The sequence below is a fragment of the Lepidochelys olivacea genome (genome assembly GCF_965140295.1).
Source record: "Lepidochelys olivacea isolate rLepOli2 genome assembly, chromosome: 5".
Lineage (NCBI taxonomy): Eukaryota > Metazoa > Chordata > Testudines > Cheloniidae > Lepidochelys > Lepidochelys olivacea.
In genome coordinates this window covers 20,626,364-20,638,644 of record NC_140415.1, presented here as the reverse complement: position 1 = coordinate 20,638,644, position 12,281 = coordinate 20,626,364, and the positions used below count along the sequence as shown (strand labels likewise).

Here is a 12,281-nt window from a genome sequence, read left to right as displayed (position 1 = left end):
ATTACTTAAAAACATGTATGTTCAGTATAGTTAAAAACAGATCCAATTTCCCTGAGGACTACTGTAAGTGATTTTTTAAAAATGCTTAACACACAGTCTAGTGTATTAGTAAAAGTATTTTTCTGAAATAGGCTTCAGCAATTTTTTTTAAACTGCCTACACTAGACTGTCCTAATCTCTAAGAGGATTGATGTGACAGCGATCCTTTTAAAAAATTAGATGGATAAATAAAAGTGATTGGTGAATGTCAAGTTGGACCGAAGAAATGCCTGTTGACTGACCACTGCATGCTAGCATTACTTTGTGCATCTGATCAATAGATATTAGCTTTAAAAAGACAGGCAGAAAAAGAAGCTGCATCATATTTTTAAGATGACAAGGTGAGGTTTAAATTGTTTCATTCAAAGCTCAATTTTATTTTTTCTTACTCCCATTCCCCAGTTAGAAATATTCTTTTTGGGAAAAGAAATTATATTCAAGTGATCATAAACTTAATTTATACAGCTTTTAGCTTTGTTTGTTTATGTTTGTAAGTCAATCACTTTCAATATGTAAATGAGAGGTTTTTTGGTTCAATTTTTTTAACTGTAAATTATAAAGTTATGTCACAAGTATTCTAATTACCTAACACAAAGCATAAAATTGCACCAGCAGTGAACTAACCAGGAATCCTTACTACTTTTGACCAAGGCCCATCATTGCAGGCAGACTTCAATCACATACTAGGGTCTCCTGACCTGAAAATGCTGAGCGTTACACAAAGCAAAAACACGCTCACACCTTGGAATTTCTCGGACATGAGGTCCCATCTTCTGTCTCTTCCCTTTCCTCAGAGGCTTGCTTCCCTTTCCCTTCAAAACCTTTTGGCAGCTGCAACACTGGATGCCCACAATAGTGCTGACACTACAGTAACAGTTTCAGGGAAGGAAGAAGGGAAACTCGAAGGATGGGAGAGTCAAGGAGTAGGAAAACAGTAGGTAGGCAAAGGGAATACTGATATGAAGAGGTCTCTATTTTCTTGTGAATCTACATTCTACTACTCCTAACTTCCATTAATTTGTTTTCATTTTCATAATAGTCAACTTTCTATTACATGTGGATTTAATTACATTTAGATATGCCTTAAGCATAACACAGCATTTTTCATTCATGACTGGCTTTTATAGGAATAATTATACTGCTATTAAACAATGCTAGAAATACATTCTGCATATGACATATATTACATGTACAACTTATAATGCATACTAACTGGCAAAAATAATTATGTAGTAACGATTTCCTTTATAAAGGTAGAAAAAATGAATAAGCGTATTCCTTTTAGTTATTGTGAAAATCAGACAGATAATCAAGAAATCTACTAGCTATATTGCCCATAAAGTCCTATAGAACAAATGCTCCAACCATTGGATACTCCCAAAATAAACGTACTCTTCTTGATACGGGTTTCTGTCAGTGTGCCTACCAGATTTATCATAATGTAACTTATATAGACTTCTAGTCAATAGAAATAAATATAGTTTTCTTTTAAACTCTCACAAAATCCATACGCTGCTCAATCAAATCACACAAACTAAAGGTAAATTACACAATCTATAAACTGTGATATGCTAGTTGCTTTGATGGTGTGTTAAGAAAATCTTTTAGCTATTTAAATCCTGAGGATATTGAATATTCTTCCCTTTTAATACACAGCATGTAAGGTGGCATGAAAGGAAAGATTCAGTTCAAGAGAGCAATATTGTATATTTCTCATATTTTTATGGTCAGTCATAACATATGTTGAACTAAATAAACCGGAACTCTTTAGACTTCATCAGCTTTGCCTACGATAAAATCTAACAGTGGTGACAAGTTATGATGGTACTGTATATCTTTAACATGCTGTAGTTCACTCTGCTGTGCGCTGATTTAAACAGTGCTAATTTGTTCAAAACCCTCAATATTATCTATAAGTCAAATAGTGAAAGATCAAAACATCAAAGACAATCCTTTAATTAACCATAATTGCTAAGAAATAAGCCATTTCATCTCAAGGGCAGTAAGCTGAACATACCAGATCTTGCCAGATTTAAGACACTAGCTGAGAACACGTATAACACAAAATAAATGAATGAGGTAAAATTTGCTCAGTTTCTAGCACAAATAATTACAGAAGACTCAGATATTTTGCTTCCTTCTGCAACTATTATAGTACTATTTCTCTGCTTGAGAATCATTGAAATGATACAAGTTACTTTTCAAACCACACTTCTTCATATGGACTGGACTACATTGTCAGAGAACCTATTAACAAGAATAAATTCATTCTCTCAACATGTTTATATTCTAACATAATAGGAGATAAATGGGAACAAAGCAGGAGAGCCTATGTTAATTAACTATATGTTTGCTACACGTGATCAACTCCACATATAATGATGGTTTCACCGTTGTCTAGGGAGATCATTAGGGTCCCTTAGCTTCTTTTCCCAGTGGAAAGATTTTAAATACTTTCAACTGAAAGAGATTGTTAGATGGAGATGAGAAGGATCAAGATACTGGATTATTACAACAGAGGCTGACCGTATCCACAGGTTGCGATTTTACAATCAGTGATTTCATATATTAATAGAGGGCATTTTTTGCTTCATAATTTAGCAGTCAGATCAGAAATGGAGATTACTTACTGTAACTGGAGGTTCTTTCTGAAGTGTGATCTCTATCTATATGCCCCGTGTGTATGCATGCGTGCCATGTGCCCGAGTCTGCAAATTTTTCAAACCAGTGTCCACTGACCCATACATGCACAGAAACTTCCCTCATGCTCCTGACTGAGGATATAGGAGGCAGTGTGGGTTGATGTTTCTCCAGTTCCTCCTCTTACCACGATCCAACAGGATCTGAAGCCTAAGGGAAGGAGGGCGGGTAGTGGAATACAAATAAAGATCACACCTCCAGTTACAGTAAATAAGCTCCATTTTTTCAAGTGATGGTCCCTATGTGTATTGCACACGTGGGTGACTGGCCAGCAGTATTCAGATGGAAGGGAGGGTGTGAGGAAGATGGTAGCAGATATGCTTGAAGTTCTGCCATTCCTACAGCTGCATCTGCAGTTGCAGCTTGAGTTACAGTGTAGTGTGTCATGAATAGGTTGACAAAGCTCCAAGTTGTCACTCTGCAAATCTCCTGTAGTGGAATGTCTGATAAGGATGCTGTGAAGGCCACCTATGACCACATGGAGGGAACTATAATACCCCCAGGAGAAGGAAGTTTTGTTGTTTTGTAGCATTCTAAGATGCATCCTGAAGCCTACTTAGAAATCCTCTGTGAGGATATGGGCTGTCCATACAATCTTTCTGCTATGACAACAAAGAGTCTCAGAAATTTTCTAATGGGTTTGGTTCTTTGCAGGTGGAATGCCAGGGTGTGCCTGACGATGAGGAAGTGAAGTCTCCTGTCTTCAGAAGAAGCATGGTTTCAAGAAAAATACAGGTAAGTGTATTGATTGATTGATGTAGAGCTCAAACAATCATGGGAAGGAATTTTGGAAATAACCTAAGGGAGGCCTTCTCTTTGTGAAATACTGTATAAGGAGGGTCTGTCATCATGACTCCTTGCTCATTGACCTTTCTGGCCAAAGTGACGGTTTCTAAAAACACCACCTTCATGGACAGGTGGGTCATGGAACACATTGTGATAGGTTCAAAGAGCAGACCCATGAGTGTTTACAGAACAAGGCAAAAGTCCCATTGAGGTGTAGGTTTAATGATTGGTGGGAAGGTCCTGATCAAGCCCTTCATAAATCAATCATACAGTAGCCAGGTATGTAAGGACAAAACATCCCTCAACCGGAGAGAGGAAGGCACTAATCACTGCTAGGTGCTCCTACAGCGAACTAGGGGCCAGACCTGAACTCTTTGAGGAAAGGAGATATTGTGGGCATTCTAGTTATCCTAGACTATCAAGTGAATATTGGTGGTGATGTGCCCAGGCCAAAAAGCGACGCCATTTAGCCAAATAGCAGACTCTAGTAGAATCTTTTCCACTTTGGTTAAGGATTTCCAGAATGGGATGGAGCATTAGCATTCTATTTCTGATGCCCATCCAAACACCAGGCCATGAGGTGGAGTGAGCCTTGGCTGGGGTGCTTGATTTCCACCCCCCGCCCCCACCCCATCCTGGATTGGGAGGTCCTGAAATAGGCAGATCCTGATAGATAGGTAGGTGTGTGGACATCTTTAGGAATTCTGTGAACCAGAACTGTCTAGACCAGTAGGGTGCTAGAAGGATTATGGTGGCTCTGTCCTCATGGAGCTTCTGTTCAACCTGTGGTAGTTGTGACAAAAGGTATATCTGACATTATTCGTCCAGTGCAGCAGGAGAGCATGACCGTGGGAATTGCAGCCTGTGGCTCTCCTGGAGCAGTACATGGAAAGCTTTCTATTCGTCTGAGGTGCAAAGAGGTCCCTTAGTGGAATACCCCATTGTGCTAATATGTTGGTTAGAACTGTGTGGTGGAGCTCCCATTCATGGTCCACAGAGAAGCTTCTGCTTAACCTGTCTGCCAGGAAGCTGTAAACACCCAGGAGGTATGCAGCTTGTATCATAATGTGGTTTCTGATACATCACCTCCAAAGTCTGACTGTTTCCAGGTAGAGGGGATGAGATTGTTCCCCTTCCTCTCCCTGTTTGTTTATATAGACCATTGCAGTGATATTGCCTGACATTATTTGTACATGGAATGAGCGTATGAGGGAAAGGAAGGCCTTGCACGCAAGGTGGACTGCTCTCAGTTCCAGTAAGTTTTTTTTGTAGCCTGGCCACTTTTAAAAACATAAGAACGGCCATACTGAATCAGACAAAAGGTCCATCTACCCTAGTATCCGGTCTTCCGACAGTGGCCAATGCCAGGTGTCCCAGAGGGAACGAACAGAACAGGTAATCATCAAGTGATCCATCCCCTGTCACCCATTCCCAGCTTCTTACCTGCAATGGCTAGGAATACCATCCCTGCCCATCCTGGCTAATAGCCACTGATGGACCTATCCTCCATGAACGTATCTACTTCTGTTTTGAACCCTGTTACAGTCTTGGCCTTCAAAACATCCTCTGGCAAGGAGTTCCATCGATTGACCTTGCATTGTGTGAATGCACACAGGGTCCAGGTACCCTGAGCAGTGTGGTAGTCCAGGTAAACTCCCCACCCTCCAAGGGAGGCATCTGTCAGGATGGTGGCCCTTGGTATGGGAGGGTTGAAGAGAGGTCCCAGCATGAATTTGTTTGGGTTGGACCACCAAGGAAGGGAGGTCAGAACTCTGGCGGGCACAGTGACTTTGGAGTCAACGCAATCCCTGTGTGGTTGGTAGGTCAAATGGAGCCAAGCTTGCAGGCACCGCAAGTGGAATCTGGTGAACGGCATCATGTAGGTGCATGCAGCCATGCAGTCGAACAGAGAAAGACACTGGCGCACCACAGTTTGCGGGTGATGCAAAAGATCAGGTCGCTCATTGCATAAAGCCTGTCTATGGGGAGAAATGCTCTTGCAGAGACTGAGTACAGTCATGCTCCCATAAAAGTTATTGTCCTTGGGGGTAACAAAATGTACTTTTTTTTGGTTATGCAAACACCTAAAGTAGAAAGAAGGTGCTGAAGAGGTCCCATTGCTGACATGACTTCCTGATGAGATCAGCCCACCAGGAGTCAGTCATCCAGGCATGGAAATACTGTATAACCCTGGTATTGCATTTGGGCTGTTACCACAGTGAAAACTTTAGTGAATACCCTGGGGGCTGTAGCAAGCCCACAGGCGAGGACACGAAACTGGTAGTGTTCTTGGCCAATGAAGTACAGAAACTTTCTGTGAGATGGGTCAACATATATATGGACATATGCATTCTTCCTGTCAAGGGCAGCAACCACATTGCCTCCTGAAAGGAGGGGATTATAGATGCCAGCGCAATCATCCTGAATTTTAGCTTTTGAATAAAGATTTGAATTGCCGAAGGTCCAGGATGGATCTCCACTCTCTGTCTTTTTGGGGGATTAGAAAATAAGGAGCGTAGAACCATGTTCCTTGATACTGGGGTGGGACACGTTCTACTGTCTCCCGGCGTAAAATGTATTCCATTTCCTGTTGAAGAATCAATTGGTGAGAGCGCACCCCAAAGAGGGATCAGGAAGATGGTTTGTGAGCAGAGAAAAAAGATCTGTGGTGATCTTGTTCCAGCTGTGGGCAAAGTAAGACAGCCTCCAAAGATGACAGGAGAGGAAGTAGGTGCCATTGAGGGTGGTATGCAGGTCTTGACCTGCATGTCAAAAATAACTGTTGGCCTGTGGTTGGGAGTAAGTGGAGCCTGTGGCAGTATAGGGAACCATGAAACCGGACCCCTGAATTCTCTTTTATTTATACGGAGGCTCAGGTGGACATATGGAGCATGTCACAGCGGAGGTCATGATCTAAAGGGCTGTCTCTAGTGTTTCCTCCAGGAGGGCTGGAGCGTAAATCCCCAGGGATGCAGAATGGATCTTGAGTCTTTTAGAGAGTGCAGTGATTCATTCATCTTTTCATTAAAAGGCTGGATTCATTCATCATTGGATGGTGTTTTGGATCTCTCTAGGAAAGCCCGACTAAAGCCAGGAGTCCCTTCATGTGACTAGTTCTGTGGCCAAACTTCTGGACACTGTATCTGCAGCACCTATTGCAGCCTGGAGAGCCATCTGTGCCACTAACCTCATATTTTGCTAATAAAACTTAATAATTAGCTATACAAAATTGGAGACCTGCAGAAGAGAAGACCTTCCTACTCAGGAGGTCCAGTCTCTTTGAGCCCTAATCTGTTGGGATGATTTCTGGTAGTGTGACCAAGCTCTTTCCATAGCTGCCTGTACCACCAACGAATTGGGGCAGGATGGGAAAAAAGTCAGCTCATTTGGCAGGAACAAAATAACATTTTTTGGCTTTTGGGGAGGGGTATACAGGCACAAAATGTTGGCCAAACTGCTCTGGTCAGTACTAATATAGCCATGTTAACTGAAAGTGTCACCCTGGTAGGTCCTTGTGGTTGCAAATTGTCCAAGAGAGGGTGTTAAGGATCCTGGACCTCTTCTAATGGGATCTGCAGATTGTTAGCGATCCTTTGCAAAAGCTCCTGATATTGATGGTGGCCATCTGACGAAGAAGGCAATGAAGGAGCGATGGTGTCATCTGGAAATATGAAAAGGCACCCATCGGAACTGTTGGTACCAATGGAACTAGTTCCAGCTCTTCCTACTTATACACTGATGGAATCAGCTGACAAGAGGGGGAGGAGTGGTACGACTTCTGACAGGGGTCTTGGTACCTGCCACAGGGATCCCAAAGGTCCCAATAAGGAGGGATCCATTTGTCATGGTGGCCGTCAAGGGAAATAGGTACTATACCCGGGGGGAGGGTCAGAACTGGAGGGATGGTAAGCATAGCTTCTCAACCATCTTCTGGGACCAGAGAGGATTTCCCCCTATAGGGACTAGGTGGGGGGGAACAATAGTATACTATAACTACTAAGCTAATATATAAAACTATGTACAAACATTTTACTTTACAGGTTATGCACAGAGTGAAGGAGGACATGATTCCAACTTAGGACATGTGGCAGTAAGAAAGAACTGGGGAGGCATCTATCAACACTGCCTTGGTTGGGAGCACGAGGGAAGCTACTGCGCATGTGTGGGTCAACAGACACTGCTTTGAAGAATTTCCAAACTGGGGTGCATGGCATGCATGAGTACTCACATGTGAAATATACATAGGGACCATCACTCAAAGACGAAGTTAACATTGTCAGGGCATAATCAACATGTATCCTATCACTGGAAGCAATGTATGCAAATTTTCATCCTGTAATGTTAAAGTTTGTCTTATGCAATGATCTTCCTCATGCAACACAATCTTTTTCTTTTTAGCAATACTTGTCACCAAGTACTTTATACTTCAGGATAATTGTTGCTTGACAGTAAATTTTATCCTAATTCATAATTTCAGATTCTACATTTTTGTTAAATATAAAAGATCACTAGATACAATTCACAAATATACAACACATGCAAATACACTAATTATACTTTCTTGGGAAAGGGTTCTCAAATATTTTTGCTCAAATTCATGTTTCCTCCAAGCACACACTCGCCTAAAGGATTTAAAAGGAATGGATACAACAACAATAGGAATATAGTAGTGGTATTAAATATATTCATGCTCACCTGTTGTGATGTCATCATCAACAAGATCATGCTCTTCTTCCTGAACTTTGGCTTCTGACCCTGATGAATCTGGACTTGCACTACCAGTTTGAATGGCTTCCACTGTCACTCCAGCTGAAACAAATTTAGTCACATTAAAAAAAATGACTATTTTGTTTTTAGTTGGGTTTTTTTGGAATTTATAATCACAAACAACCTTAATTTTCTCCCACTAGGAATTGACAATGCTTAGAAATAATATCTTTATAACTCTTTCTGTTCAGCACTAAGGAAAATTTCTTTCCAATAAAATTTCAAATTTTCCTTCCTTTTATATCAGCATATAGAAGCAGGTTTAATATTGAGATTTGGAGGCAAAATACAGACACACCTTTAGCTGCCTTTAAAATGTATTAATATCAATTTTTTTTCTAAGTTTGACAAAATGGTATGTAATTTTCTATAAATATAAACATAGGAACGATTCCTCCTAAAGAAAAACGTTTAAGGCATTTATATATTTCTTGTACATCTGATGCAATTCAACTATAAAAAGGATTGGGCATTTACATGGATAATGAGAACATTGAGAATTACATCAGAAAGAATTTTTAAAAACTAGAGTTTGGAAGGTGTGTGGAATCTCATGCTTCAGAGCATGACAACTTCTGGCTAATATAGTTTCAAAGAAATATCCCTTACGGGCAAATTATTCACTAATTGCCCACTTCAGGATTTCTTGGGGAGGATTTTTTGGACTAACATCTGAAGCCATTGCCATCTGACGATATTGGACTAGACACACCACTGGTCTGATTGGATATAGCAATTCCTATTTCTCTGATGAAAAACAAAACCGGGCAGCCCGACTGTGGTACACTCTTGTGTAAAAAAACATTTTACACACACACACAAAAACAAAATTGTGTGTCAAAATATTAGTTCAGCTGTCATCATAATATGCTCGGGGCGAACATGAAAGAATGAATTTCTAAATCCAAAGTACAAGAAAAAGATTTCTCCATAAGTGATTGCCCTTAAATTGAAGGAATGGAGTAATAGAAGAAGGTAATGAAACGACAGAGGACGGAACACGCAACCAAATCAGTAACAGTTACTAGTATCACTTCACTAAGCCTGCTAGCAGTGATCATGGGAAGACCACCTAAATTAATAGCTTTAGCACACAGTATATTATTAAAACAAAGTTTATAATTTTATCTTACCACTACCACAACTAATGTACACCACAGTTCATAATTTGAACTCTGCTCCCCTATGGATGTGAGCATTTCAATGCTTCCTTTACCAACTACCCACTCCGAACACACCAGACTATCCTTCAGCCTTCTCTCTGGCACACACCCTTCATCATAATATCCCCTTTCCCCCCAGATGTTCTTGATGGTACAGATTTAGTGCAATAGTTTGGTGCATTGCAAGGGGTTAGCCTGGTAAGGAGGTGCTGGAAGGCTGGCATTACTAGCAGGACAAAATTAACGTTATTTGTGATGTACAGTAGTTGTAGAAGTGGTTAGGTATATGATTGAGTGGAAGATTAGAAGGCATATAGGAAACTCGACTTTTCATTTCCTGTGCTTTTGTGGTTGTGTGTGAAGCAACTTACCAATTTCACACTAATGGTGGTGAACTTTCATATTTTAAGAGAAAGAGTTTAACACCGGATGTCAAATCCCCACTGTTTTACCCTCTTGCCTCTCCTATTCCCTTGACCCCAAAATCTCTCCTGAAAAATTCCTTTGTGCACATACATACCCACCCCATTTCCCCCTCGTGCTTGCCTCTTCCCTATTCACCTACTCCTAACAGTGGCACTGTGCCACCTGACAGCATGGAGGAAGGCAATCATTTTCCTCAAAGGATGATCTCACTGGCAATGAGAACAATGGACAGAGGCGGTCATCTTTACTAAGGGCAGTCCAAATTTCCTCCTGCACAGGTTGAAGGGAAATGGCAACCATATTAACTAAGAGCAGCATGTGGCTTCATTCTGACACTGAACAATGTGAGGAGGCAACTATTTCGCAAGGGCAATTCTTCATGAGCATCTCCAGAGATAGTGACTGCATATGCCAGTCTCTGTTGAAGAATACATTTCTAGCTTTCAGCTATTGGCAGAAATTTACCGTTAACCTTAAATATTTCTTTCTTACTACCCACTTTGCAATACCTACTCAGGATCAATTTTCTGTAGATACATAGTTTTAACGCTGCACATCTACAACAACAAACTAAAAAGCCTCACAGATCTCAGATAGAAACCCATTGCAAACACTCCCTGTTAATAATCTGTTACACAAAGCTAAACAAAAACTGCATAGAAAACTCAAAAGACATAATAAACTTTGTGTAGAATTTACAACGGAAAGATCAACATGTAGGAAACCACCTTCCCTGTTAGGAATGCATGCCCTAATTTCAGCCTCTTTAAGAAGGCAACCTTAACTATGGAGTCACAATCAAACCCTCCATAACACAGCACCACCCCACACCTATTAGGCTGTATAAATAATCATCAAAACCTATGCACTGAACAAAACAAAAACCCGCACGAATACACATCTCTACTCAGTCAGAGAACACATTGGTCCTCTGCATAAAGGCAAACAAATAAAACCATTCTGCAACAAGGAGCTTCATAAATTCCATCTTCTGCATGCAGCAATCTAGAATATGATCCACTTGTTCCTAAGCACTCTACGCAGAATCCGCTTCCCTACATTAGGATGTCAGCAGGCACAGCAAACATGTTTGATGCATCCCCAACATGACTCATAAGACCCCAGGGCTAGGCACTGTCTGCAATTCTTCCATTTCTTTTCCCATCCCAGGAAGAGGATAGATTTAAACGGTTGCTTAATCCTTAAAAAAATGCATGAGAAAGCCTCTTCTGAAATGGAAGCTCCTCCTCAAGTAAAGTACAGTCTCTGAGGCTGTATAACTGGATAAGTTATCAGAAGCTGATGGTACGGTGGCCCCAAAAGGTAACTTTTATTGGATAGCACCCTTAGTGAATACTAGTTTGCATTATGGCAACCATGAATCTGTAGGTCACCAAAAGGAGGGTGATGTTCCATTTGATATGTGCTGCAATACCTAGGCTTAATAAGGATAAATCAAAAGGACAATATTAAAAGAACACCCACGCATGTGTTGGTTTACATCAGATATACAATAAAATATTTATTTCTGCTCAGCGAAAATCCAGTAATCAGGAACATGTATTCCTGTACTCCAGTGCTTTCTAGATAATTGTGGGAAAAAACCACCTAAAAAGTGTGTCTTAAATGTGTCATAAAAACCTGAATGCATGTTCAAAATAGGCCAAATAAAATACTAAATATGATTGAAAACTTATTTTACTATGAGTGATTTCACCAATGTGTGATATCCAATATGTGTATTAATCATAATATTAAATATAGCTGCCTAACCTATTTATCATTCACTTAAATACATTAATATTGTGCAATGCAATATTATTTTAGTTGTATTTTTCTGCTCTTATAACTCAAGTCTTCCGAAAGTAAAAGGATCGAGCATATGTATGTTAACGTACACCAAAGACCAGTTAATGAGCAACAGGCTGGGGTGCTTTTCAGATCACACCCTCTCATATGCATTGCCATGCTGTATAGACAAGCCCTAACTCTTTAGAGCCCAGTCAAACTATCCTTACCGTGCCTGAGGCCTTAGTTCCTCCAGGGCCGCTAACACAACAGGGAGTCCAGTTCCTCCAGCAACCAGGGCCACTTGCTAGTTCCAACGCTTCTTCCCAGGTGGTGCCAGCTCATTCAATATCATCTGTCATGGTCTTCTACCACTTCTTCCTTGGCTTGTCTCACTTTCTCTTTCCTCCTTCTGATATCCAGTTTAATGCTTGCTTAGCATGTCTCCCATCTTCCATTCAGTGTACAGGTCCCGAACCACCTGAGCATTCTTTCTCTGATGATATTTTCTAACATGCACTGCTCAATCAGATCCATTACTCTCACATACACTCTTTTTGTTAGCCACTACCATCGGCCAACTCTCTGCTCTGTACAGTGGTGTGCTCTGTA

The 12,281-nt window shown here is 40.8% G+C and overlaps 1 protein-coding gene across 4 annotated transcripts in view; it reads right to left on the bottom strand.

Annotated features, from left to right (window-relative positions):
- WDR7 (WD repeat domain 7) overlaps nucleotides 1-12,281 on the bottom strand; it is a 385,156-nt gene that overhangs the window by 199,993 nt on the left and 172,882 nt on the right. For all 4 annotated transcript variants that reach the window (XM_084629121.1, XM_084629122.1, XM_084629120.1 and 1 more), the window contains one exon: nucleotides 8,221-8,334. In XM_084629121.1, the coding sequence (XP_084485247.1) occupies nucleotides 8,221-8,334 (114 nt within the window). The remainder of the gene's footprint in view (nucleotides 1-8,220; nucleotides 8,335-12,281) is intronic.